Below are 26,450 nucleotides of genomic sequence, written 5' to 3' on the forward strand. Positions count from 1 at the left end.
CCACCCTCGGAGGGATGCTCCCTGTTGCCCTCGGAGGGATGCTCACTGCCACCCTTGGAGGGATGCTGTCCGTCACCCTCGGAGGGATGCTCTGTCGCCCTCAGAGGGATGCTCTCTGTCTCCCTCTGGAGGGATGCTCTATTTTGCCCTCAGAGAGATGCTCTCTGTCACCCTAAAAGTGATGCTTTCTGTCACCCTGGGAGGGTTGCCCTCTGTCACCCTAAAAAGGATGCTATCTGTTACCCTGAGAAGGATGCTCTCAGTCACCCTAAAAGGGATGCTCTCCGTTACCCTGGAAGGGATACTCTCTTTTGCCCTTAGAGAGATGCTCTCTGTCACCCTAAAAGGGATGCTTTCTGTCACCCTAAAAGGGATGCTCTCTGTCATCCTAAAAGGGATGCTCTCTGTCACCCTAAAAAGGATGCTCTCTGTTACCCTGGAAGGGATTCTCTCTGTCACCCTCAGAGGGATGCTCTCTGTTCCCCTGGGAGGGATGATCGTGTCACCCTCAGAGGGATGCTCCCTGTCACCCTTGGAGGTCTGTGTCACCCTCGTAGGGATACTCTCTGTTGCCTTCGGAGGGATGCTCTCTGTCAACCTCGGAGGGATGCTCCCTGTCACCCTTGGAGGTCTGTGTCACCCTGGAAGGGATACTCTCCGTCGCCCTCGGAGGGATGCTCTCTGTCACCCTCGGAGGGATGCTCTCTGTCACCCTCGGAGGGATGCTCTCTGTCACCCTCGGAGGGATGCTCCCTGTCACCCTCGGAGGGATTCTCTCTGTTGCCCTTGGAGGGATGCTCTCTATCACCCTTGGAGGGATGTCCTGAATGTTCTCTGTCACCCTCATCTAATGCCCTCTACATGGAGCTACTTCTCAGGAAGCTTCTTGGCTGTAAACTAATCAACATATTTGATCAGAGCATCACTGTTAAAGTGACAGCGAATGGCCACCCTAAGCCATATGCGTGAGGAATTTGGTTGCCGTTTAAGGTGCCGAGAAAATCTAGTTTTAAATCATTGTCAATTAAATTGCTCTCCCACCCTTGAAGCTCCACCATTAAGTGAGGCCTGCCACTGCCACCTTTCTGCACTTTTCTGCATCTCTGCTCTTTTGTGCCTTATTTCTGCTTATTTTCCCTTTTTTTTAGGTCTCGCCTAGGCAGCGCATGTGCTGTCTCTCCGAGCCTTAAAGTAATCTATATATCTAGGCAAACTCCACCTACTCTACCTCTTTGCTTGTAATTGGTTTATTGGCTTGTCTGTTTGCATTTTTTCGCTGTGACAGGCTAATGTGCTTTGTAGATCAGCCTCTATTTTTGGGGGAACGCCTATGCAGCACTGACTAAGTACAGTAAACATGCTCCACGTGGAATGAAGTGTTTACCTTGGAATTTCTTCTTTTTCCCGTGGTTTGCATACTTTGGATTGCTGTGTTTGATGCATCTACTTTTTTGGGTTGTTTGCTCTTGTTACCAGGTATTTTATTACAGTGTTAATTGTACGTGTTTTTGTGCTCCCATTGTTGTTATGTTTAACCGATTTTTTGATGCATTGAGTTTCGGTGTATTCCACTGGTAGCTGTTTCTGCATTGCTGTTTCAAATGTATGTGTGTTGTGCTCACACTTTTTTTTATTTGTTGTGTCACTTACTCTCCTGATGCAGTGCTTAAATGTAGAACAATTAACTTTAGCGCTACCTCCCCTCCCATCCCTCCGCATGCGTTCTGAAAATGGGTGCTTCTACGCTAACGCTCGATTCCTTGCTGGAGGAGTGTGGCTCAATGGTTTGAGTGGCAGACCCTGAAGCAGAGTTCTGGGCAGGGACCAGGGTTCAATTCCCACCTCGGCGGGGCTCGGGCTCAATTTCCTTGGACCGGTCTATTCTCGCCTCGGTGCGTATTCTAATCACGGACCCCACGCTGCAACTCTGGGCAATAGCTTGCTTAGCCGCCACACCGGCCCCAACAGTGCTAAGGATGCCTGGCTTCACCCTGGGGGTGCCCAGGAGTGGACACTTCACAGGGAAAGCCAGGAGGGGTTCCACAGCGGTATGAGTATCAGCGCCAGGAAACCACAAAGGCGACACCGCAAGGTGGCCGTCTGGTGACAGTGCACTCTATAAGTACCTTGACATTTACATTTGCTGCGGTGTGAAAATGCTATATCGCTTTTATTTATGTTCTCCATATGCGGTGTTTAAATGCCTGCATAGAAACAGTATTGTCAAACAGATGGGAAATGGTGGTACCATATGTTATGAGTATAGTACAACCTAGTCTTGATTTGCAAGTGCTTTTACATGAAAAGTGTAAAAGTAACAGTGCTTCGATGTTGTGAAGAGAGCATCTCCACTTATACATCCTATTTAAAGCCACGCAATATTGTTCCAACAAGTATTTAAAACTATAACAATTCTTAAATTATGAAATTATTTGTAGATACATTTGTAGCAATCAGCCTGTATTGGTATACTAACAGTTTAGTGTTGCATCAGTGTCGGAGGAACTGGTTGCTAAAGACCTTTTACTTATATAATCACTACTAGTCTGAAAATGGAGACCTGCTTGCGGTGTGGAAATACTGAACGACAAATTTCACATGAGCAATATGGCTGTTCCCCGAGGCGGGGTGGAAATTGTGAACAACAAACTTCACGTTAACAATTCGGTCTGTAAATGCTTATGCGCTAAACACCGATGCGGTGTGGAAATGCTTTGCTGGAAATACAATTTTTAAAACAATTACATTTAATTTGAGTTCTACCGATGCGGTCTGCAAAAACAGAACAATAAACTTCACGTCACAAAAGCGGTTTGTAATGCTTTTGCGCTAACTCACGATGCGGTCTTCAAATCCTTTCTTGCACTGCCTAACTATAGTAAATTAAACAGCGTGTTTAAATTCTTATTTTACTTTCTAGATGCAACCTACACTTGGTTTCGGTACTTGGGCATCCTGCTGTTACCGATTTGCATTTCACACATGCCGCTGACGGAGAGATTTCAATCTTTAACACGGGGGGGGGCTTATTCCCAGATAATTAAGGTGTGTGTTTATGTATATGTCTAGAAGTAAGGCTCTGCAGAGGTGTGATTGTGAGTGTAATGCTGTTCAGAGAAGTGAGTGTGTGTGATGCAGAGCTGTAATTGATGCCATACAGAGGTGTGTGTGTGTGTGCGCGTGAGATGCTGTGGAAGATGTGTGCGTGTGCGAGAGAGAACAGCTGAAGAGCAGGGGGTCGGTGCACCCAGTGCAGTGTTTCAGAGGCAGGGGGGTCGGTGTGCACCCAGTGCAGTGTTTCAGAGGCAGGGGGGTCGGTGTGCACCCCTCAGTGTTTCAGAGGCAGGGGGGTCGGTGTGCACCCAGTGCAGTGTTTCAGAGGCAGGGGGGTCGGTGTGCACCCCTCAGTGTTTCTGAGCTAGGGGGGTCGGTGTGCACCCAGTGCAGTGTTTCAGAGGCAGGGGGGTCGGTGTGCACCCCTCAGTGTTTCAGAGGCAGGGGGGTCGGTGTGCACCCCTCAGTGTTTCAGAGGCAGGGGGGTCGGTGTGCACCCACTGCAGTGTTTCAGAGGCAGGGGGGTCGGTGTGCACCCAGTGCAGTGTTTCAGAGGCAGGGGGGTCGGTGTGCACCCCTCAGTGTTTCAGAGGCAGGGGGGGTCAGTGTGCACCCAGTACAGTGTTTCAGAGGCAGGGGGGTCGGTGTGCACCCCTCAGTGTTTCAGAGGCAGGGGGGTCAGTGTGCACCCAGTGCAGTGTTTCAGAGGCAGGGGGGTCGGTGTGCACCCCTCAGTATTTCAGAGGCAGGGGGGTCGGTGTGCACCCAGTGCAGTGTTTCAGAGGCAGGGGGGTCGGTGTGCACCCCTCAGTGTTTCAGAGGCAGGGGGGTCGGTGTGCACCCAGTGCAGTGTTTCAGAGGCAGGGGGGGTCGGTGTACACCCCTCAGTGTTTCAGAGGCAGGGGGGTCGGTGTGCACCCCTCAGTGTTTCAGAGGCAGGGGGGTCGGTGTGCCCCCACTGCAGTGTTTCAGAGGCAGGGGGGTTGGTGTTCACCCAGTGCAGTGTTTCAGAGGCAGGGGGGTCGGTGTGCACCCAGTGCAGTGTTTCAGAGGCAGGGGGGTCGGTGTGCACCCCTCAGTGTTTCAGAGGCAGGGGGGTCGGTGTGCACCCACTGCAGTGTTTCAGAGGCAGGGGGGTCGGTGTGCAGCCAGTGCAGTGTTTCAGAGGCGGGGGTCGGTGTGCACCCAGTGCAGTGTTTCAGAGGCAAGGGCGTCGGTGTGCACCCACTGCAGTGTTTCAGAGGCAGGGGGGTCGGTGTGCACCCACTGCAGTGTTTCAGAGGCAGGGGGGTCGGTGTGCACCCAGTGCAGTGTTTCAGAAGCAGGGGGGTCGGTGTGCACCCCTCAGTGTTTCAGAGGCAGGGGTGTCGGTGTGCACCCCTCAGTGTTTCAGAGGCAAGGGGGTCGGTGTGCACCCAGTGCAGTGTTTCTGAGGCAGGGGGGTCGGTGTGCACCCCTCAGTGTTTCAGAGGCAGGGGGGTCGGTGTGCACCCAGAGCAGTGTTTCAGAGGCAGGGGGTCGGTGTGCACCCCTCAGTGTTTCAGAGGCAGGGGGGGTCGGTGCACCCAGTGCAGTGTTTCAGAGGCAGGGGGGTCGGTGTGCACCCCTCAGTGTTTCAGAGGCAGGGGAGCTCGGTGCACCCAGTGCAGTGTTTCAGAGGCAGGGGGGTCGGTGTGCACCCAGTGCAGTGTTTCAGAGGCAGAGGGGTCGGTGTGCACCCCTCAGTGTTTCAGAGGCAGGGGAGCTCGGTGCACCCAGTGCAGTGTTTCAGAGGCAGGGGGGGGTCGGTGTGCACCCAGTGCAGTGTTTCAGAGGCAGGAGGGTCGGTGTGCACCCCTCAGTGTTTTAGAGGCCGGGGGGTCGGTGTGCACCCCTCAGTGTTTCAGAGGCAGGGGGGTCGGTGTGCACCCAGTGCAGTGTTTCAGAGGCAGGGGGGGTCGGTGTGCACCCCTCAGTGTTTCAGAGGCAGGGGGGTCGGTGTGCACCCAGTGCAGTGTTTCAGAGGCAGGGGGTTGGTGTGCCCCCAGTGCAGTGTTTCAGAGGCGGGGGGGGGGCGGTGTGCACCCAGTGCAGTGTTTCAGAGGCAGGGGGGTCGGTGTGCACCCCTCGGTGTTTCAGAGCCAGGGGGGTCGGTGTGCACCCAGTGCAGTGTTTCAGAGGCAGGGGGGTCGGTGTGCACCCAGTGCAGTGTTTCAGAGGCAGGGGGGGTCGGTGTGCACCCCTCAGTGTTTCAGAGGCAGGGGGTCGGTGTGCACCCAGTGCAGTGTTTCAGAGGCAGGGGGGTCGGTGTGCACCCCTCAGTGTTTCAGAGGCAGGGGGGTCGGTGCACCCAGTGCAGTGTTTCAGAGGCAGGGGGGTCGGTGTGCACCCAGTGCAGTGTTTCAGAGACAGGGGGGTCGGTGTGCAGCCCTCAGTGTTTCAGAGGCAGGGGGGTCGGTGTTCACTGTGGGGATGGAGGCTGGGAGTGGCGGCTTGCCCTGCTCATTGATAATGGGGCACTGAAATGAGTAGCATGCTTCCCTGGCGTTGAAAGACTTGCCGAGGGAAGGTCGGGGCATCCATAGTCTCCCTGTCCAGAGAAAGACCAGGCCCGGAGGCCTTTCTGACATTTCACCTCCGGCCGAAGGGTGGGCTGGTGTTAGTTAACTCGCCAGACGCCGCACCGCAGCGTTTACATTAAGATTAATGATGGCAGTGCGTGGTATCGGCTGGACTTTCGGATTGCAAAACTGACTCGTTTATTTTGCGCTCACAATAGTTCATCAGTTGCCAGGTGCACTTTGTTTTACTTTACACGTTTGGGTCGCTGCTTTTAATTTCATTTTTTTTGTTTTTTAACTTGTTTATTAACTATTTTATATGTGCCCACACACTTAAACAAATTATTGTGTTTGACTTGCATACAACATGCAATAATTTGGACTATATTTCCTGTATGGATGGGTGGACAGTCATCAGGGATTGAAGGTGATACCACCAAATCACTTTTCATAAATGAATAGCGGTGTATCCTGTTGCTCTCCCACTACAACAAAAGGGAATGCAAGGCCCTGTCAAAAGGAAATTAAGAGTTAAAGACAGTAAGATTACAGAAAGACCTGAAAATAATCCTGTTTTCCCAGGAAAAGTAAACAAAAGTTATAGCAGAACATTTTTCTTAGTAGTTTGTTTCAGTTTCTTCCTGCTGGATGTAATGTAATTCTTCCCTCACAGCAGTACATGAAAAATACAGTGAACATAAAAAACAACAAATCCAAAGTCGCTTCCTGAATATTGGCTTTAATAACGAACCTTCTATGGATCACTCAAATCATTCACTTGATGCAGGTGGATGTATGTGCCAGTATAGCGCCTCCTACAGGGCACAGGTATGAAAACCAACATGGACCCCTCAGCACTTCAACCCAGTGACTGATGACATTGGTGTCACTGAGTGGACTAACAGGCACCAGTGGTATTTACGTTGATATAAAATGTATGGTGTAAGAACACTACATTAAATAGGTTATTCTATATTTGCTTAATTGGAAATACTAAGGTTCAGTGGAAGTTGACCCCTTGATGGCATGCATGTCTGTGCATTTCTGTGAGACAATTGCTCCAACGTTTGTGCAGACCGTCTATGAACATTAGAGGGGCACTCAGCTGGACATTTATCGCTCATGAAATAGGTGTTTCATAAGAGCATACGGTGTACACCATCACTGCAGATATTGGTGTGAAATCACTATCAAAGCAGGTATAGGTGTGAGATCAGTATTATAACAGATATAGGTGTAAAATCACTATTAGTGCAAATATAGGTGTGAGCTCACTATCACTGCAGATATAGGTGTGAAATCACTATCAATGCAGATATAGGTGTGAGATCAGTATTATAACAGATATAGGTGTAAAATCACTATTAGTGCAAATATAGGTGTGAGCTTACTATCACTGCAGATATAGGTGTGAAATCACTATCACTGCAGATATAGGTGTGAGATCAGTATTATAACAGATATAGGTGTAAAATCACTATTAGGGCACATATAGGTGTGAGCTCACTATCACTGCAGATATAGGTGTGAAATCACTATCACTGCAGATATTAGTATGAGATCACCATTACTTCAGATATACATATGAGATCACCATCACTACAGATATAGGTGTGATATCACAATCATTGCAGATATAGGTGTGAGATTTGTATCACTGTACATATTAGTGTGAAGTCACCATAACTGTAGATATAGTTCTGAGATCACTATCACTGTAGATATAGGTGTAAGATCTCTATCACTGCAGAAATAGGTGTGAGATCACTATCACTGCAGATATAACTGTGAGATCACTAACACTGCAGATGTAGGTGTGAACTCACTATCACTTTAGAAATTGGTGTAAGATCTCTATCACTGCAGATACAGGTGTGAGATCACTAACACTGCAGATATAGGTGTGAAATCACTATCACTGCAGATATAGGTGTGAGATCACTATCACTGCAGATATAGGTGTAAAATCACTATCACTGCAGATATAGATGTGAGATCACCATCACTGCAGATATAGGTGTAAGATCTCTATCACTGCAGAAATAGGTGTGACATCACTATTACTGCAGATATAACTGTGAGATCACTAACACTGCAGATATAGGCGTTGCATCATTATTAATTCAAATATAGATGTAAGATCACCCTCACTACAGATATAGGTATGAAATCACTATCACTGCACATATAGGTGGGAGATCTCTATCACTGTAAATATTACTGTGACATCTCCATCACTGCAGATATTGGTGTGATATCACGATCACTGCAAATATAGGTATAACATCACTATCACTGCAGATATAGGTGTGCAATCTCTATCACTGGAGATATTAGTGTAAAATCAGTATCACTACATATACAGGTGTAAGATCACCATTACTTCACATATAGGTGTCAAATCACTATCACTGCACATATAGATGTGAGATCATCATCACTGCAGATATAGGTGTTGTGCACCAGGAGAGGAACAGCCCACAGGAACAGGGAGTATAGACCCAACCACGATAAGTGCCTGTGGAGCTCACTAGCATGGAGTAGCAGTGGTCCAAGGCACGTCTAATCACTCAGTGGATTAAAGCACCCATGCTTTCTTCCTTCTCCCTCATACTACTCTCCCCACTCCCCTTTCTTCTGCCTCATGCTACTCTCCTCCTCACTATACTTCATTACCCTCATACTATACTCTCCGTCCCAAATCTTAAACACTGCTCTTCTCCTTCTAACGCTATGCGTTAAACTACTACACACATAGCAATTACAATTCAACCAACATAAAGGCACAACATATCACATACACTAAAATAGAATACCATTAGCAAAGCAAATAGCTTTAACTTAAACAAAGGCGAGACCTGTTGCATTTCCAACGTTTCTGTGTTTGATTGATGCTTTGTTATTCCCCGTTTCCTTTTCCTCCTATCGTTCGGCATTGCTCCTCTGGTGAACCCGGACTCACACATACCCCATTATGGAAGTCACCAGTGTTGGAGACCCGCGCAGCAATCAATAGCATGTTGCGTATCATACAGGCCAAGAAGTGAGGTCTCCCTTTGGCTAATTCCAATATTTATTAGTTGGAAAGTTTATTTTTCGCAATTTGGCCTGTTACAGATTGGCTTCATTATGGAGGCTGATTGGTGTCCGGAGACAAAGGCAGTAGCACAAGGCTGAATAAAGATACTCTTAGACCTGTATCACTCAGTAGCAGGCATTGGAAAAATTAGTAGGTCCGGCGTTGGCTGGTAGCCTTTTGCCTTTGTCGGTGCTTGTTTTTTCTTAGTTTTTGCATGTTGGAAACGGGTAGCGTGGTGCAGAGCGGGCGGGCCAAATTCCGGAGGAAATGTGCAAAGCATCCACGCAGTACACACAGGCGACACACAAGGCACACTACAAAAAGAGACACCACACCAGTTTAGGTAAAAAGAACTTTTGTATTGTCCAAAACCACAAGGTGTCAATAGGCAATCTCTGTACCGTGCCAACTGGCGCTCGGTTAACATTTACAGGGGGGGAATTATGTACAGGGCAGGGCCAATCGGGCCCCTGCCGGAATCATTGCGATTTAGAAGATAGTAAAAGTAAGTCCATTAGCTGCAACCTGCAATAAAGTCAACTCAGGGCATAACCTTAGGCGTTAGACCGGAGCACCTGTAATAAAACACATCATGACCTGACCATATCCCTTAACAACCTGAAGGTCCCCTGAGGTAGGAATCAAAATAGGCAGTTCATTCACATCACAACCTAGCCTTTAAACACAGTGCTGCACATAACAATTGACTGGCGCTTCAAGTCAGGGCCTCTAACATAGCGCTGCACCTAACAATGCAATCGCGCGTGAAAACAGTGCATCTACCATAGCGCTGCACACAGCAAGGCATTAGCGCTCAGAGCATAGCACATAAACATAGCGCTGCACATAGCCTCCAACATAGCGCCGCAACTAGCAAGGCGGAAGCGCTTCAAAACATAGCTATTGGACATAGCGCTGAACATAGCACATCAATAGCGCTGCACAACCAGCATTTACCATAGCGCTTTAAATATGGCCTTATAGCATAGTGCTACCTCTGGCAAATCCATGGCGCTTCAGATTTGGCCCTCACTGGGAGCATTCAGCCTAACAAGCCCTTGGAGCATGACACCTAGCCAGCTCTTACAGCGCTTCAGCATATCAGGGATCCAAGCGCCACCTCTTGTCCTGGCCGGGAGCCTTCCTTGGGGGGGTATTCCCCCGGGTCCTTTCTTCTTGGGTCCCGCCGTTAGACAGTCACACTGGTGCAAGAAAAACCAAGGGGGGGGGGCGGGCACCGACAATGTGCCCCGTCGCCCTCTTAATCCCCCGCTCCTAGATAGGCCCCCTTCGTTGCAGCAACCCGCCACAGCGGCGTTGCTGTATAGTCCCCGGGGCCCTGTGGCCCTGTCAGTGGGGGGAGCTGGCCCTCCAGGTGCTTTACAGCAATTCTGGGGGCCCGATGCAGCTGCCCGCTGTCAAGTGGGGCAGCTGAGGAACACTCACACTCGGGCGGTCCCGGGGGGGGGGGGGGAGGCGAGCATCGATATCCTGCCCCGAGGCCTCCCCCAGCAAGCGCGGACCAAGGCTCCACCCACCGGCACTCTGGAGGGCTCCTGACGTCTTCACCCGGGCGGTGGGGCAGGCGCCGACCATGCGCCTCGGGCCCCTCCTTCCGCCTCTCCGCTACAAACGCGGGGCTCTCTTCAGCGTAGGAGAGCCCCGACCACATCAGCGCTTCTTCCCTCTTCACCCAGGCCCCCTCCTGGGACCCGGGGCGGCGACACAGAGCCCGCAAGGCTCCAGACGACCTCGGCCGCACCGGGGGCTCTCCTCAGTGCACGGAGAGACCCCCGGGCCACAGCTCCTCTTCTCCCCGGCCCCTCGTCCCTCTTCTCGGGCCTGGTCCCGACAACCAATCCCGTCGCGGCTTCCAGGGGGCGCGGCCCGACGGACGAATGGCACAGCAGCGGGGGCGGCGTTTGGCAGTCCGCATCCGTCAGGTGACACAGGCCTTGGCTTCCAGGCCTGTGTCACCACTTTAGGCTTCAGGCCTAACGAGGCCTTCGCTGAGTTCCGGCGGCCCTCTCCTGCCCTGGGGGCCACATTACCTCGGCTGCGATGGCAGCGACGGGGCTCCGGGCTTCTCCGCGGGCCCCGCTGATGGCAGGGGACAATCTCACGGCGGTGAGCTATTTCTTTTTTGGGGTTCCCCGACGGGGGTGGCAGAAATTAAGGGCTGGCTCACAGCCCGGGGGGTGGCGATGTGTTTGGCGCCTAGCGCCCCCTTGCTCCCACGACGCCCCCTTGCTCCCACGACGACGCCCCAGCTCAGGGCAGGCAGGCTGGGAGGCGGCAGGCCCCACGCCAGGGGCAGAACACAGTCCAGAAAAATGTAGCGCTCACCAAATATAGTGCTCTCCTCCCAGGGGCAGCTTGGAAATAGCGCTCTCCTTTGTAAATAGCGCTCTCCTTCCAGGGGCAGCTTGGAAATAGCGCTCTCCTTTGTAAATAGCGCTCTCCTTCCAGGGGCAGCTTGGAAATAGTGCTCTCCTTCCAGGGGCAGCTTGTGAATAGCGCTCTTTGGTTCCTGACCCTTGTTTGAGGGTTTCTTGAGGGGGGAAATTGCGTTGGTGGTTGAAGGCGGACTAAGTAGTCTCTGCCTGTCGTCCCTGGGTTTTCCTCTCGCCGGGCCAGATCAGTGGGTAGTTCAGGATCCCTCACTCACTTGAAAGGCAGCACCTAAGCCCTGTCACTTTCAGAGGCATAGGTCCCTGACTAATCCTACCGCCTAAACTCCTGCGAAGGCTTTTCCAGGTCTGAATTGCCACCACTATATCTTTCCCTCGCCCTGTGGACAGTAGGGGGGGTAGGTAGGCTCAGGGCCCAGCACACAGGCCTATGTGGCGGTAACCCCTGGCAGCAGGTCCCCTCTCTCCCAGGTCCACCCTCTGACTGACTGCATGGCAACCCAGCTCCTCCCTTAAGCGCCCCTCACCCCACCTTCCAGACAGTGCCAGAAGCTTCTAGAAGCGTCTGGGGAAACTGGCTCTAACTGGCCTAGGGGGAGGGGTAGAGCACCCTGGGTGCCAGGCTTCCCTCCAAAAGCTGGGGCTGTTGGGAAATAACGCCTAGACTGTCAACCTAGCTCAGTCAAACGGCGCAACCACACAGCTCTGGCATCCATTTTAAATTACATTTTTAAAATGGGGAAACTCAGTCTGCACACATTCATACAGCATTCATATATCATTTAGTTTCCCCGAAAAGCGAAAAATTTCGGGAAAAAGGGCCAAGTCCAACATTGCATAACTTTTATTTTTGGGGAGTGGATGGAACTGTCTTCAATATAAAACAAGCATTGAAAATGCAATAAGTCTCGCCTTTGATTAAGTTAAAGCCATTTGCTTTGCTAATGGTATTGTATAGCAACACAAATGGCTTTAACTTAATGAAAGGCGAGACCTATTGCATTTTTAATGCTTGTTCATTATCCCTGCTCTTTCACTCGTTTTCATTCGTTTTTCTACCCTATTTTATCTTTCACCTTTCTGCCTTATTTCTGCTTATTTTCCCTTTTTCTTTTCCCCTTATTTTCTCCCTTTACCATTTCCCTGCCGCTGCTTCCCCCGCGGCCCCTCCGCCCTCCAGGGCGACCGGCCCAATCCAGCTCCCCTCCCCGCTCCCGCCTCTCAGCTGCCCAGCCCTCCCCGACCCCTACTTAATGGCGGCCGCTGCGAGGACAGGCGAGCAAGGCCACTGACTCATTGTCAGTGAAATTGCTCTCCCACCCTCGCAGCTCCACCATTAAGTGAGGCCTGCCCCTGCACACACTCGTGTGTGTGATCGAGGCCCTCCTCCACCCGCAGGTTTCCCTGTTCCTCATCCCTGGTGGTCCAGTGGACCTTTGTTTCCTTCCTCTCGCTCTCTGCTCTTTCACTTGTTTTCACTAGTTTTTCTACCCTCTTTTATCTTTCACCTTTCTGCACTTTTCTGCATCTCTGTTCTTTTGTGCCTTATTTCTGCTTATTTTCCCTTTTTCTTTACCCTTATTTCCTCCCTTTACCTTTTCCCCGCTGCTCATGCACCCGCGGCCCCTCCCCCCAGTGCGACTGACCCAAACCAGCTCCCCTCCCGCCTCCCAGCTATCCAGCCCTCCCCGAACCCTACTTAATGGCAGCCACTGTGCAGACGCACTAAAGGCAAGCCCGTCTGCTCCTGTCCGCGACCCGACCGCGACCTGACCGCGACCAGCACCAGGAACCCTGGACCTCCGCCCTGTCAACGATACGACGCAGCAGTACTCCACACACTCAACCCAGGCTGCAACAACAACTGCAAGCTACCATCACCAGCCGACACCCATGGACCCTTCAGCTGTCACCGCTGCCGGCACACCTGCAGCACCTCCAAGAACACGGATCCAGCACAGCCGCCCACAAGAACACAACCGAAACCGAAGACCCTGCAATGCATACTCCTCAACGTCCGATCTCTCCACAAACATGCCACCGAAATCTGGGACCTCCTCAAGAGCACCACCCCGGGCGTAGCATTCTTCACCGAAACCTGGACCAACACCATCTCGGGACCGGACATCGCCATCGCCATCCCCCAAGGATACAAGATCTTCAGGCAGGACCGCCCCACCCGCCCGGGAGGAGGAATAGCCATCGTCCACAAACCCAGCCTCCGCCTGAGCACACTCCCCGATGAGCCCATAGAATTGATGGAACACCTTCACTTCAAGATACTGGCCAGCCCCACCGCCACCCTCCGAGGAACCCTCATCTACCGCCCCCCTGGACCCGGTGGACCCTTCGCCAACTCCATCACGGACATTATCTCTCCGCAGGCCATCGCATCCACCAACTACACCCTGCTGGAAGACCTCAACTTCCACCTCGAAAACCAACTGGACCCCAACACCACATCCCTCCTGGACAACCTCCACAACATTGGACTCCGCCAGATCGTGAGCGAGCTCACGCACTCAGCAGGACACACCCTCGACCCCCTCTTCACTACAGGAAACTCCATCACCTTCAGGCACACCACCGAAACTCCCATGGACCGACCATTGTTGCGTCCCCTTCACCTTCAAAACACCCACCATCCACAGACACCAGCACCTGCTCCCACGAAGAAACTGGACCAAAATCACCAACGACCAGCTCACCTCCTCACAACTCCACCCCAACCATAGCGGAAAACGACCACCCCAACACCGCAGCCTGAACCCAGCATAGATGGATCTCGGACAGCACCAACACCATAGCCCCCTCAAGAAAAACAACAATACCCATGCCAAGAAAGCCAGATGGTTTACCACCGAACTTCGAGAGTCCAGGCGCTTTTGCCGCTGCCTCGAAAAGGCCTGGAGGTACACCAAATCCACAGAAGCCCACAAAAACTTCAGAGCCACCACCAACGCCCACCATGAACTCAGAGAAACGAGGAAAAAAGCGATTGAAGACAGAATCTCCACTCATGCACACAACAGCAAAGAACTCTTCAACATCATCCAGGAGTTCGCCCAAACCACCAGCGAGTCTAACGACATCCCTCCCTTACAAGATCTCTGCGACAAACTCAGCACCTTTTTCCACCACAAAATCAAGGGCATCTACAACAACTTGGACGAAGACAACCAACACACTGAACCCTCACCAACCACCCCAGACACCTGGAAACCAGCGTTTGACAACTGGACAGCCCTCACCACCGAAGACACACTGAAGACAAAGAAGTCAATCCACTCAGGGGCCCCCACGGACACCTGCCCCCACCACATCTTCAACAGAGCCGCTGACACCATCGCACCCATGCTCTGCCACACCATCAACCGCTCCTTGGCGACTGCCTCGTTCCCCGACGACTGGAAACACGCCGAGGTCAACCCCCTCCTAAAGAAACCCTCAGCGGACCCCACCAACCTCAAAAACTACAGACCCATCTCCCTGCGCCCGTTCCCAGCGAAAGTCATTGAGAAAGCTATCAGAAGCCAACTCGCCACATTCATTGAAGAACACAACATCCTCGACTCCTCCCAATCCGGGTTCAGAAAAAAACACAGTATGGAAACCGACCTCCTCGCCGCAACAAACGACATCCGCACCCTACTGGACAAAGGAGAAACAGTAGCCCTCATCCTCCTCGACTTCTCAGCGGAGTTCGACACAGTCTCCCACCGCACCCTCATACGCAGACTCTACGACGCAGGAGAACAGGACAAGGCCCTCGACTGGATCCGCTCCTTCCTCTCTGGCAGGACGCAGCGGGTCAGACTCCCCCTTTCCTCTCAGACCCCACACCTACCACTTGCGGAGTCCCCCAGGGCTCCTCCCTCAGCCCAACGCTCTTCAACGTCTAGATGGCTCCGCTCGCACCCATCGTCAGAACCTACGGACTCAACATTGTGTCATAGGCAGACGACACCCAACTCATCCTCTCCCTATCCCACGAGCCCAACACTGCCAGATGCAACTTTCGAGAAGGCATGGAAGCCATCGCCAAATGGATGTAAAACAGCTGCCTACAACTAAACACCAACAAAACAGAAGAACTCATCATGGGCCCAAACCCTGATGCCTGGAGCGACACATGGTGGCCCCCCGCTCTCGGAAATCCGCCAACCCCCACGGACCACGCACGCAAACTGGGAATCATCCTGGACTCTGAGCTCAAAATGGACCACCAGATCAACTCCGTCTCGTCTTCCTGCTTCCTCACCCTCCGCCTCCTTCTTAAAACCTTCAAATGGATCCCCCTCGAACATAGAAAAACCGTCACTCACGCCCTGGTCACCAGCAGACTCAACTACGGCAACGCACTCTATGCCGGAATAAACAAAAACCTCACCCGCAAGCTACAGAACATCCAGGACGCCGCCGCAAGACTGGTCCTCAACCTGCCAAAACACTGCCACATCTCCCAGCACCGGCGCACACTCCACTGGCTCCCGGTCGAGGCGAGAATCACCTTCAAGATAGTCACCCACACACACAAGGCCCTCCACAGCACCGGACCAGCATACCTGAACAGCCAACTCAATTTCCATGCATCCCAAAGGACCCTACGATCAGCCCAGCTCTCCTACACCGTGGTCCCCTGCACCAGAAAGACCAGATCGGGAGGCCGCTCCTTCTCCTTCCTCGCGGCCAAAGCATGGAATGCCCTTACGCTCCACCTTAGACAGACAACAACGCTCCCCATCTTCGCAAGACACCTCAAAACCTGGCTCTTCGACAGACCCCCTCCTTGATGGAATGGAATCTGCACACGACCGCCCCCCCCCACCCCTAGCGCCTTGAGACCCTTACTGGTGAGTAGTCGCGCTTTGACAAAACCCTGATTGATTGATTGATAATGCTGCCTGGCAGCAATTTGCAGACATTCATTTCGCACACTTTGGTGTAATATAATCAAGGGTTACTCGCAATATAAAATTGTCACTATTCTTCAAACTAAAGAGTTTTGTGTGGAAATCTCTACCTTTATCTGGGGCAACATGCCATCACCTATTCCAAATGCCTAGTCACATGGCTGTTCACCCTAACAAGAGGTCAGTGCACGCGAAAGTAGGTAGCCACTTGCATCAGGAGAAAAGTAATCAATTTAAAACAGAAATGTTTTCAAACTTCTTAGAAAAGGAGAATTCGGTTTCTTTCCAAATTTCTAAGATGTTTGCTCACATTATGCTTTACATTTTTATGCTGCTTTTTTCACATTTTGCTCCTTGGTCTCCATATCATAGTTACTGTCACTGGAATTGCTCAGTGTGTTGCATTCACTTGTATATGACACTGTAAGAGGTTACTGTACATTCCACTGTTTGTACATTGAATTGGGCTCTCAGCCTCAAGTAGGACTGTGTAAATTGCCCATCCATATCTGTATATTGTGTGCGGCTGCCAGAGTGCATGCGGTCGCTGTGCATTGACCCTGCCAGGAGATCATGTGTGTTCCACTCATACACGTAATGCTTCACACAAAATATGAATATTTCACTTCCTTCTTTTGTTGTATTTGCCAAACAGTATCTCACCTTCAGGAGTTCCCACGCGGGCGCCTCACACTTCTTTTCTATCTCCTTTATCAGGGCATTGAGAGACTTCATTTGATTGGACACTTGGGTGATATTTGCATTTTCTACCAAGGTAATTTTCTTCTCCATCTCCTTCAGTCTCCTGTGCAGTGTTTGCTCATTCTCTTTCAGCAGCTGCCGCAGTTTTTTAAACTCAGATTCAATTTTGTTCTTCTCAGTTCTTAGCTTGTTCTGTCAGAAACAAAGAAAAGCTGGTCAGATATTAAAAAGCTTTTTACAAGCCCTCTTAGAGTGGGAGTCCAGCAGGATGGTGTAGGGGTATCTAACAAATCAGACCACTATCGTGCTTTCCCTCATTTCTGAACAGCAATCCCTTACTACCTTCCCTTCTATCGTCTTAAGTCCTTCTCACACTCCTGCCCTCCCCTTCCCTCAGAAACCGCACAACCTGTATAGACGTCAGATTTTGTGAAGCTGCAGAGACACTCGATCCATGGAGAGAGTACAAGGAAGAGAACCCACCGCAGGCAGTGACAGTGAAAGAACCAGAGACAGGTTGAGTGGAGACTGGCTGAAGTCAAGTGTGAGTGGATGTGACTTGCACGCGAGAATGTACAAGAGGTAGGGCCAGGAAGTTAAGTACTGCCCAGAACTACAAGTTCTGGGCAGTGCGGGCTGCAGCTGTTCTGCCAGGACACTGGATGTGCTCACCCAGAAAGACACTCCATGGGGGTATCCTACTATATCCCTCATTCAGAGTGATGGGGAATCAGTAATGTGGTTATTTCGATGTCAGAATGATAAAGATATTATGTGTTTTCTGTTATCGAATGGAGAGTTACCAGATAAACCAATTTTACAGCACTGTTTCTACAGGTAATTCACAAATTCCTATAGAGCCTGAGTGAAGAGGTTGGCTAGATATCTTGTCCAATTCTAAGAAAAGTGGCTGTGAGTTATCGGGTGAGTTATGTGGCTTAGAGCAGGAGGCTGTGTGTTGCCAATCAAGGTAATAAGTTTTGGCAAAGCATAGCTACTCACACGCCCGGGTCTCAAGGAGCAGAGGGGGGGGGGGGGGGGGCTCCATTGGGTGCTGAGGTCATCCGAAGAGCCAGGTCTTGAGCTAGTTCCTGAACTGGAGCAGTGTAGGAACTTGTCGGAGGTAGAGGGGGAGGTCTTTCTAGGCCTTGGCTGCGAGGTAGAAGGACTTTCCTCACGTTCTGGTGTTGTAATTGCGTGGGATGGTGGCCAGAGAGAGGTCAGCTGATTGGAGGTAACTCTTGGGTGCATGGAAGGAGAGGCGGTTGTTTAGGTATGCTGGTCTGATGTTGTGGAGAGCCTTGTATGCATGAGTGGGGAGCTTGAAGGTTATTCTTCTTTCGATGGGGAGCTAGTGGAGATCTCGGAGGTGTTTGGTGATGTGGTTGTGAGGGGGGATGTCTAGGATCAGTCTGGTTGCGGCGTTCTGGAAGGTCTGGAGTTTGCAAAGTAATTTCTTGTTGATTCCAGCATAGAGAGCTAGCGTAGCACAGTCTGCTACTGATGAGGGCATGCATGACTGTTTTTCTAGATTCGGATGGGATCCATCTGAACGTCTGAGTATGCGGAGGGGGTTGAAGCAGGCCAAGGATACGGTGTTGATCTGGTGGTTCATCGTGAGCGATAAGTCAAGTATGATGCTGAGGTTTCATGCGTGGTTGGTCGGAGTGGGGGGTTTCCGAGGGTGGGGGGCCACCAGGCATTGTCCCACATGGAGGGGTGGAGCCAAGGATGAGGGCTTCTGTTTTCACAGGATAGATTTTCAGGCAGTTCTTCTTCATCCAGGTGGTGACGGCTTTCATCCCTTCTAGGAAGTTGTGCCTGGTGATGTTGGGTTCTTTGGTGACGTAGAGAATGAGGTTTTGTCGGTGTAGGAGACAATGTTTAGCCCGTGGTTTCTGAAGATGGTTGCAAGGGGGGCCATGTAGATTTTGAAGAGGGTGGTACTGAGGGAGGATCATAGGGGCACTCCACATCTGGTCTCTGTTGGTTACAATATGTAGGGCTTGACTGGCTGAGTTCTGTTTGTGAGAAATGAGCATATCCAGTCAAGGAAGAAAATTTCCACTCTCAAGGACAAGGGAGGAGAATGTCACCTGCCACCTGATAATAGAGGAGCGTAGCCACGTCTCCAATGGATAACAACCACAACCTTGAATATCGATCAGGGGAGAATACAATACATAACAAAGTACATATAGACAAAAATATAATACAAATACAGTATTTATTTCAAGATATAGTACATAAATAATATTTGGTTTTCAAGAAGATATATGTCAAAGCAAGTCAAAAAAAGAAACACGCAAAAGCATAAGTACATTAAATATACATAGACAATAAAGAGGATAAACAATTTAACCAAAGCTGATTGAATGGTAGAATAAACAATGAATCATATCCCCACAAAAAGAGCTCTATACAATAAAATACACAAATACCGACACATATATTTCCATCAGTCTTACCAATCAAACACTCCGCATTCTCGCATCCATCAAGTGAAACAATTCATATAAACAACAAACCATATATATAAAAAGAAGACAGAAAACCAGAATTTGTATATTGGGCTATAATACAAGTAACAAGTATTCCCAATAGTGTATAGCCCACTAGGTCCTGTCTTGCACGGTGCCAGTCAAGGGCCTTTCCGTGGATGCCGGCGTTGTGGAGTCTGGGTGGCTAGTGTGTGGTGGGAGACGGTGTTTAAGGCAGCTGAGAGGTCAAGGAGGATGATGGCAGCTGTTTGGCCCTGGTCGAGGAGAGAGCAGATGTCCTTGGTGAAGGCGAGTAGGGCGGTCTCGATACTGTGGTTGATGCAGAATCCGGATTGGGAGATGTCCAGGACATTGTTGACTGGGGTGAAGTTTGCTAGCTGGGTGTTGATGGCCTTTTCGATGACCTTGGCTGAGAATGGAAGCAGGGAGATGGGCCTGAAGTTCTTGAAGTCCATCGGGTCTGCAGAGGGTTTCTTCAGGAGGGGGTTGGCTTCAGCGTGTTTCCAGTCATCGGGGAATGTGGCGGTTTCGAGGGAGCACTTGATCATCTAGTGTAGTTCGGGAGCGATGGCTGTGATGGCTCTGTGAAAGATGTGGGGTGGGCAGGGGTCTGAGGGTGCTCCGGAGTGGATTCTCTTCATAGTCTTTAGGGTGTCTTCTGTCGTGAGCGGGGTCCAAGTGAGCAAGGTCTGTTAGGTGGTGTCGCTGGGGGTGGGAGCTGGAGCAGTGCGAAGGTCTTGGTTGTCGAAATTGTCATAGATCATCTTAATCTTGAGGTAAAAAAGGTGCTGAGTTTGTTGCAGAGGACTTGGGAGGGTGGGACGTCTGTTGTTTCGCCGTTGGGTTTGGCAAATTCCTTGATGATGGAGAAGAGTTCTTTGGTGTTGTGGGCACTGGTGAGGATTCGGTCTTGCTTTGTGGATTTGATGAGTTGGTGGTGTGCTGTGGTGGCTGCTCTGTAGGCAATGCATGTTTCTTGGGTTCTGTTGTTCCTCTACATCTTTTTGAGTCGTCGGCAGGAGCGCTTGGATTCTTGGAGGGCAGAGGTGAACCAGCTTACTTTCTGGATGTGTTGACCTGTGGCTTTCTTGAAGGGGGTGAGTGTGTCGGCACAGTTCGTGGTCCAGTGGTGGAGGTTATGTGCCATGATGTTGACGTCTGGCATCGTTGGTGGTGGGGTGCTGATGAGGGCGGAGGTGAGCTGGTCTTCGGTGACTTTGTTCCAGCTTCTACGGGGGAGGCGGTGGGCGTGCTTGTGTACAGTGGGTTTTCAGAAGGAGAAGTGGATTGAGTGGTGGTCTGTCCAGTGGAGTTCCGTGGTGTCGCTGTTCCCTTCTGAGAAGATGGGGTCAAGTGTGTGTCCTGCTGTGTGCATGGGGGCGGTGACCAGTTGCCTCATTTCTATGTTGCTGAGGTTCTCTAGGAGGGTGGTGGTGTTGGGGTCGTCGTGGTTGTCCAGGTGGAAGTTTAGGTCTCTGAGTAGGATGTAGTCAGTGGAGGCGAAGGCGTGGGGTGTAATGAGGTCGGCAATGGTGTCGGTGAAAGGATCGCGGGGGCCGGGTGATGAGGGTCGTTTTAGGGTTGGTCTGGATCTGGAAGTGGAGATGTTCCATGAGGGTCGTAGTGTCGTCTGGGCCAGTGGTTGTCATGCGGAGGGTGCTTTTGTGGACGATGGTGATGCCTCCTCGGTGGGTGGGGTGGTCTTTCTGCAGGATCTTGTATCCATCAGGAATGGAGGTGGAGATGTCAGGTGCAGAGTTGGCATTGGTCCAGGTTTCTGTGAGGAAGGTGACGTCAGGTGCGTGGGTGTTGAGCAGGTCCCTGATTTTTATGGCGTGCTTGTGTAGGGAGTGCACACTAAGGAGGATGCAGTTGAATTGTTTGTGAGTGGTAATGTCCGGTAGGCTGGGGGCTGCTGCTGGGGTCAGGAGGAGCAGCGGCAGTGTCGACAGAAGATCGGGCCTTGGGTGTGACTCAGGGTCGAAAGCTGTCAGTTGTTTCTGCATCCGGGGTTGAGAGTCGTTGTGGAGGTGGGTGGGCGGACCAGGGTCCCTGGCGCTGGTCACGGTCGGGCGCAGATGGGCTTGCCTTTGGTGCGCCATAGGCGCGGCCACATATCGGTCGGCGTTAAGTAGGGGTCGGGGGAGGGCGGTCAGCTGGGAGGTGGGAGCGGGAAAGACACACTGGAGGGGGGGACGGGCCGCAGGGGCAGCAGCAGCGTGGACAACGCAGGGAGCGAGAAGAGAACAGAGAGAGGAGAGAGAACAGAGAAAAAAAGAGAACAGAGAGAGAAAAGAGGGCACAGAAAAAGCCAAGAGAGGCAGAAGAGCAGAGTGTTCTCCCACTGGACCACCAGGGATGAGGCACAGGCAGGAGCCTGCAGTTGGAGGAGGCCCTCGAACACCTAGCAAACGGAGAGCTCTGGGGGGGTCAGAGGGCATCACTTAGTGGTGGAGCTGGGTGGGGAAGAGCTGACACACTGACCAGGTCAGTAGTCTAGCTCTCTTGCCGCGCAGTGGCCACCATTAGGTAGAGGTCAGGGGAGGGCGGTCACTGGGAGGTGGGAGCTGGAAGGACACACTGGAGGGACCGCGGGGACAGCAGTAGTGTAGGCAACGCAGGGAGCGAGAAGAGAACAGGGAGGAGAGAGAAAAGAGAAAAAAAGAGAGAAAAGAGAGCAGAGAGAGAAAAGAGGGCACAGAAAAGCCAAGAGAGGCGGAAGAGCAGAGTGCTCTCCCACTGGACCACCAGGGTTGAGGTGCAGGAAGGAGCCTATGGGTGGATTAGGACCTTGAACACCCAGCAAGAGGAGAGCTCAGGGGCCCAGAGGGCAACACTTAATGGTGGAGCTGCGCGGGGGAGAGAAGTCACACTGACCAGGTCAGTGGTCTATCTCTTCTTGCTGTACAGCATCAGCCATTAATTAGGAGGCGGGAAGGACACACTGGAGGGGGGAGGGGCAGCAGCAGCATAGACAACGCAGGGAGCGAGAAGAGAACAGAGAGAGGAGAGAGAAGAGAGAAAAAAGAGAGAGAGCAGAGAGAGGAAAGAAAGGCAGAACAGCAGAAGAGCAGAGTGTCCTCCCACTGGACCACCAGGGATGAGGCGCAGGCAGGAGCCTGCGGGTGGAGGAGGGCCTTGAACACCCAGCAAGTGGAGAGCTCAGTTGGGATCAGAGGGCAGCACTTAGTGGCGGAGCTGCGCGGGGGAGAGCAGTCACACTGACCAGGCTACAGTGTGACGTACCCCATTATCAGTCTTTGTGTTATAAGTGAGGCACGTCACACTGTAGCTTACAGCAGGTGCCTGTATGTTATCAAGTGAGGTACGTCATACTGTAGCTTAGAACAGGAGCCTGTGTGTTATCAGGTAAGTTATATCACCCTGTAGCTTAGGGCAGGAGCTTGTGTGCCATCAGGTGAGGTATGTCACGCTGTGGCTTAGAGCAAGAGGCTGTGAGTTATCAGGTGAGGTAAGTCACACTGTAGCTCAGAAGCCTGTGTGTTAACAGGTGAAATAATTCACTCTGTGGCTTAGAGCTGGAGCCTGTGTGTTGTCAGGTGAGGTATGTCACACTGTAGTTTAGAGCTGGAGCCTGTGTGTTATCAGGTGAGGTATGTCACACTGTAGTTTAGACCAGGAGCCTGTGCGTTATCAGGTGAGGTATGTTACCCTGTGGCTTAGAGCAGGAGCCTGTGTGTTATCAGGTGAGGTATGTCACACTGTGGCTTAGAGAAGGAGCCTGTGCGTTATCAGGTGAGGTATGTCACACTGTGGCTTAGAGCAGGAGCCTGTGTGTTATCAGGTGAGGTATGTTACCCTGTGGCTTAGAGCAGGAGCCTGTGTGTTATCAGGTGAGGTATGTTACCCTGTGGCTTAGAGCAGGAGCCTGTGTGTTATCAGGTGAGGTATGTCATTCATTCATTCATTCTTTGTCTTTATTTCGATCTCTCGGACCATAAAAGGGTTACAACATAAAACTCTTAAAAATAAATGCAGTAATAGTTTACAAACAATCAATTGACCAGAATATAAAACAATCATTCAATTAGTGATGACTTAATGCATTGGTTACGGCTGTGCCACATTGCTGTTAAAAATGTTGCAACTGCAAATACAATTGGGGCCGACAAGTCTCTTTTCAAAATCCTATATGCGGGAAGATAGCGCCTAAAACCCAGGTTTTTAAGTATTGGAACAAGCCAATAATTTCTTGCTCTTCTGTATGCTGGGCAGAAGAATATTATGTGCAAGTCACACTCCCTCGGGTAGGCGCAGGCTGGACATTGTAAAGAAGTCTCGGAACTTGTCCAGCAAGCAGTGTGCACTTTGAGAGGAAGGGTACTGTACCGCCATTGCATAAAAAGCTTCCTAGTAAGCGGGGGGCTAATATTGTCGTATACAAGCTCTTGAAGATATGAGTCTTTTGACCCCAAAAATTTACCCGTTAGGGACCTCTCCTCTGTATTATTGATTTGAGCGCGTAAATGGTATTCATAATAGGCTTTGGAAAGAGACTTTCGTGAAGTTCTGGGGCAAGTGTTTTCTGGATCAGACCATAGATTCTGTCTGCCTAGTGCCTCACATGTTTGTTTGATATATCTGAGCCAAGGAAACCGTGCAGGGTTACAAAGTCTCATGATTTCCTGAAGTTCAGATCTATAATTGGACAGTTCTGGTGTAGACCATAATTTTCGCCAATACAATAGGGGTTTGAGGCCCAGTTCTTCTGTAATTGGTCTAAGGCCTAGATCGAGTCTCAGTGGTAAGAGGGGGGTACTAGGCGGAAGGCCTGTTAGTTGCCTGAGAAAATTGTTCTCAGTGACCTGCATGGTCTGGGTGACAGTATGCCCCCATAGTTCAGCTCCGTAAGTCACTGCCCCTTTTGCCTGTGTTTTGTAGATTTGTAAACGAGGGGAAAACGGCTGGTAAGTCAATCCTCGGGACATCCTTGCCAGTCCTCCTGTCATTTGAGTTAATTTCAGATTCGCCCTGGTACGATGCGAATCCCAGGTCATAGACTCATTTAGTGTTATCCCCAAGTACTCAAATGTGAAGACCCTCTCCAGCCTGGAGGGCCCAAGAGTAGGATTGGCGCGAATTTTCGGGGGGGGGGGGGTTGAAGATCATATACTTGGTTTTAGAAGCATTGATCTCCAAACCCCGAATCGCACAAAATTTGCGAATCCATCAAGGATCCGTTGAATGCCCATGGGGGACTTGGAGAGCAACAAGGTATAGTCCGCGAAAAGGATAGCGGGTACCCTCGTGCCTCCAAGCCTGGGAGCATCGATATTTTCCAGTGCATTCAGATGGCTAATCACCCCGTTGACAAAGAGGCAGAAAAGAGTCGGTGCCAGCACACAACCCTGTCTGACCCCCCTGTCAACGGGGAAACGATCAGTAAGGGTGCCCCCTCTTCCGCACCTCACCCTTGCAAAATTCCCCAGGTGCAGTCTTCTTAAAATAACTAATATATCGTTTGGGAGGCCAAGATCGTCCAAGACGACCCACAATTTATCCCTGGGCACTAGGTCAAACGCAGCGCGTAAATCAACAAAGACCGTGTATAGGGTGCCGCCCTCTATTAAAACGGTCTTCCAGTGGATAAAATTTAAACGAAAAATCTGGTCAATGGTAGAAACACTTCTTCTAAAACCAGCCTGATATGTGCTCATAATACTTGATTCCTCAATCCAGTCTTGTAAATGGTTGAGAATGAGTCTACCAAATAATTTTTGGGGTACATCAATAAGACTAATTGGTCTGTAATTGGCTGGGAGCAGAGGCGAGCCCTTTTTAAAAATTGGGACAATCACTGCGCCCAGCCAAGTGTCAGGTAGCTCCATGCCCTCTAGGATAGAATTAAATAGAAGCGTAAAATAGGGTGCCCACACTTCGGGTTCCTGCTTGAATAGGTCTCCCGGAAGGCCATCCAGACCCGGTGCCTTTCCTGACGCCAGACCCATGATAGCTGCTCTGACTTCTTTGAATGAAAATGACAAACCCGACGAAATATTAGTTTCTGCCTGGACAGGATCAGCTCCAGTCCCCTCAGGTGACATATATAGGGACTGGAAGTGGTCCTGCCAGGTCTTGGCTGAGATGTTAGGTTCAACCGCGGAGACCAGCTCCTCTGAGCCTGTGTTTACACAGCGCCAGAATTTTCGTGAATCTCCGCATGCCAGAAATTTCGTTAGTTTCTCCCATTTGTCGTGTTCCCATTCAAATTTTGCATTCTTGATTAGGGATTTGTATGCCAGTCTTCTCTCTCTGATTTCTACCCGACCCTGCCCTGTCTTGATTGTGGAAAGAAGATCACTTTTAGCCTTCCTGCATGCAGAATTATACCAGGAGGGACCGGGAATAAAACCACAGGCCCTTTTGAATTTACTGGTTAAAATTTCCGATGTAGATATGATAAGATCTGCATGTAGCTGCCCCAACTTGTTGAATAATCCCGGCGTGCTAGGTTGAATGTTTAGGGCTTTAGCCTTCTCTAACATGGGAGTAAGTAGGGCATATAACTTAGGTAACAGCCCTTGTTTAGCTACTAGATTCTCCCACTTTATTCTGCGTCTGTTATTTGAGAGAAGTAGCCCCACATCGGGAGACTCCCTGTTCTTCTCCCTAGGTTCCAGACCAGAATAGTACAGCACGAGCTCCAAAGCATTATGGTCGCTATCTTCTCTTAGCAATACCCGAAAATCACTTATTTGTGACCACAGGGCCAGCAGGACCAGAATATAATCAAGTCTTGATGTTTTATCCTCTCTATGGAAGGTACATTTTGGGGGAATATCTGATGGTAGCCTTCCATTGCAGGCCCTGAGCCCATGTTTAAGAGTAAGAGATGTGATTTGTACTGCCAGAGGGGACCACACTCTTGGGGCCGGTAGATGGGACGGTGGTATGGACCAGGCGAGATCCTCCTCCTGAGCCAAACCATCCAATGGGCCCAGGAGTGGCTCGAAGTGGCAATTCAAATCTCCACCTATTATGTAAGGGGTGCCCTCAGGAATTGTATTTACGGCGAGGTCGAGCTCATCAATAGTACAGGATTCTTGCGAGATACTGACTGGCCTCGAATAAACATTTATTACCAAGAGACAGTGCGGACCTGGCCACTCCAATAGTACAGCCAGAATATCCTCCGAATTTACTAGCAAAGGGGCAGCCCTACAGCCTAAGTCTGAGGCTATCCAGATTACAAGACCACCGGAAGGGCGGCCTTTGCCACTCCATTTGGC

At 50.8% G+C, this 26,450-nt stretch overlaps 1 protein-coding gene across 1 annotated transcript in view; it reads right to left on the reverse strand.

The window, feature by feature from the left end:
* The window catches only part of LOC146802293 (E3 ubiquitin-protein ligase TRIM39-like), a 116,052-nt gene that overhangs the window by 58,222 nt on the left and 31,380 nt on the right, over nt 1-26,450 (reverse strand). Inside the window, exon 3 of the mRNA XM_085621862.1 lies at nt 16,661-16,891. Coding sequence (XP_085477988.1) covers nt 16,661-16,891 — 231 coding nt within the window. The remainder of the gene's footprint in view (nt 1-16,660; nt 16,892-26,450) is intronic.

This window comes from Triturus cristatus, chromosome 8, assembly GCF_964204655.1.
Source record: "Triturus cristatus chromosome 8, aTriCri1.1, whole genome shotgun sequence".
Taxonomy (NCBI): Eukaryota; Metazoa; Chordata; class Amphibia; order Caudata; family Salamandridae; genus Triturus; species Triturus cristatus.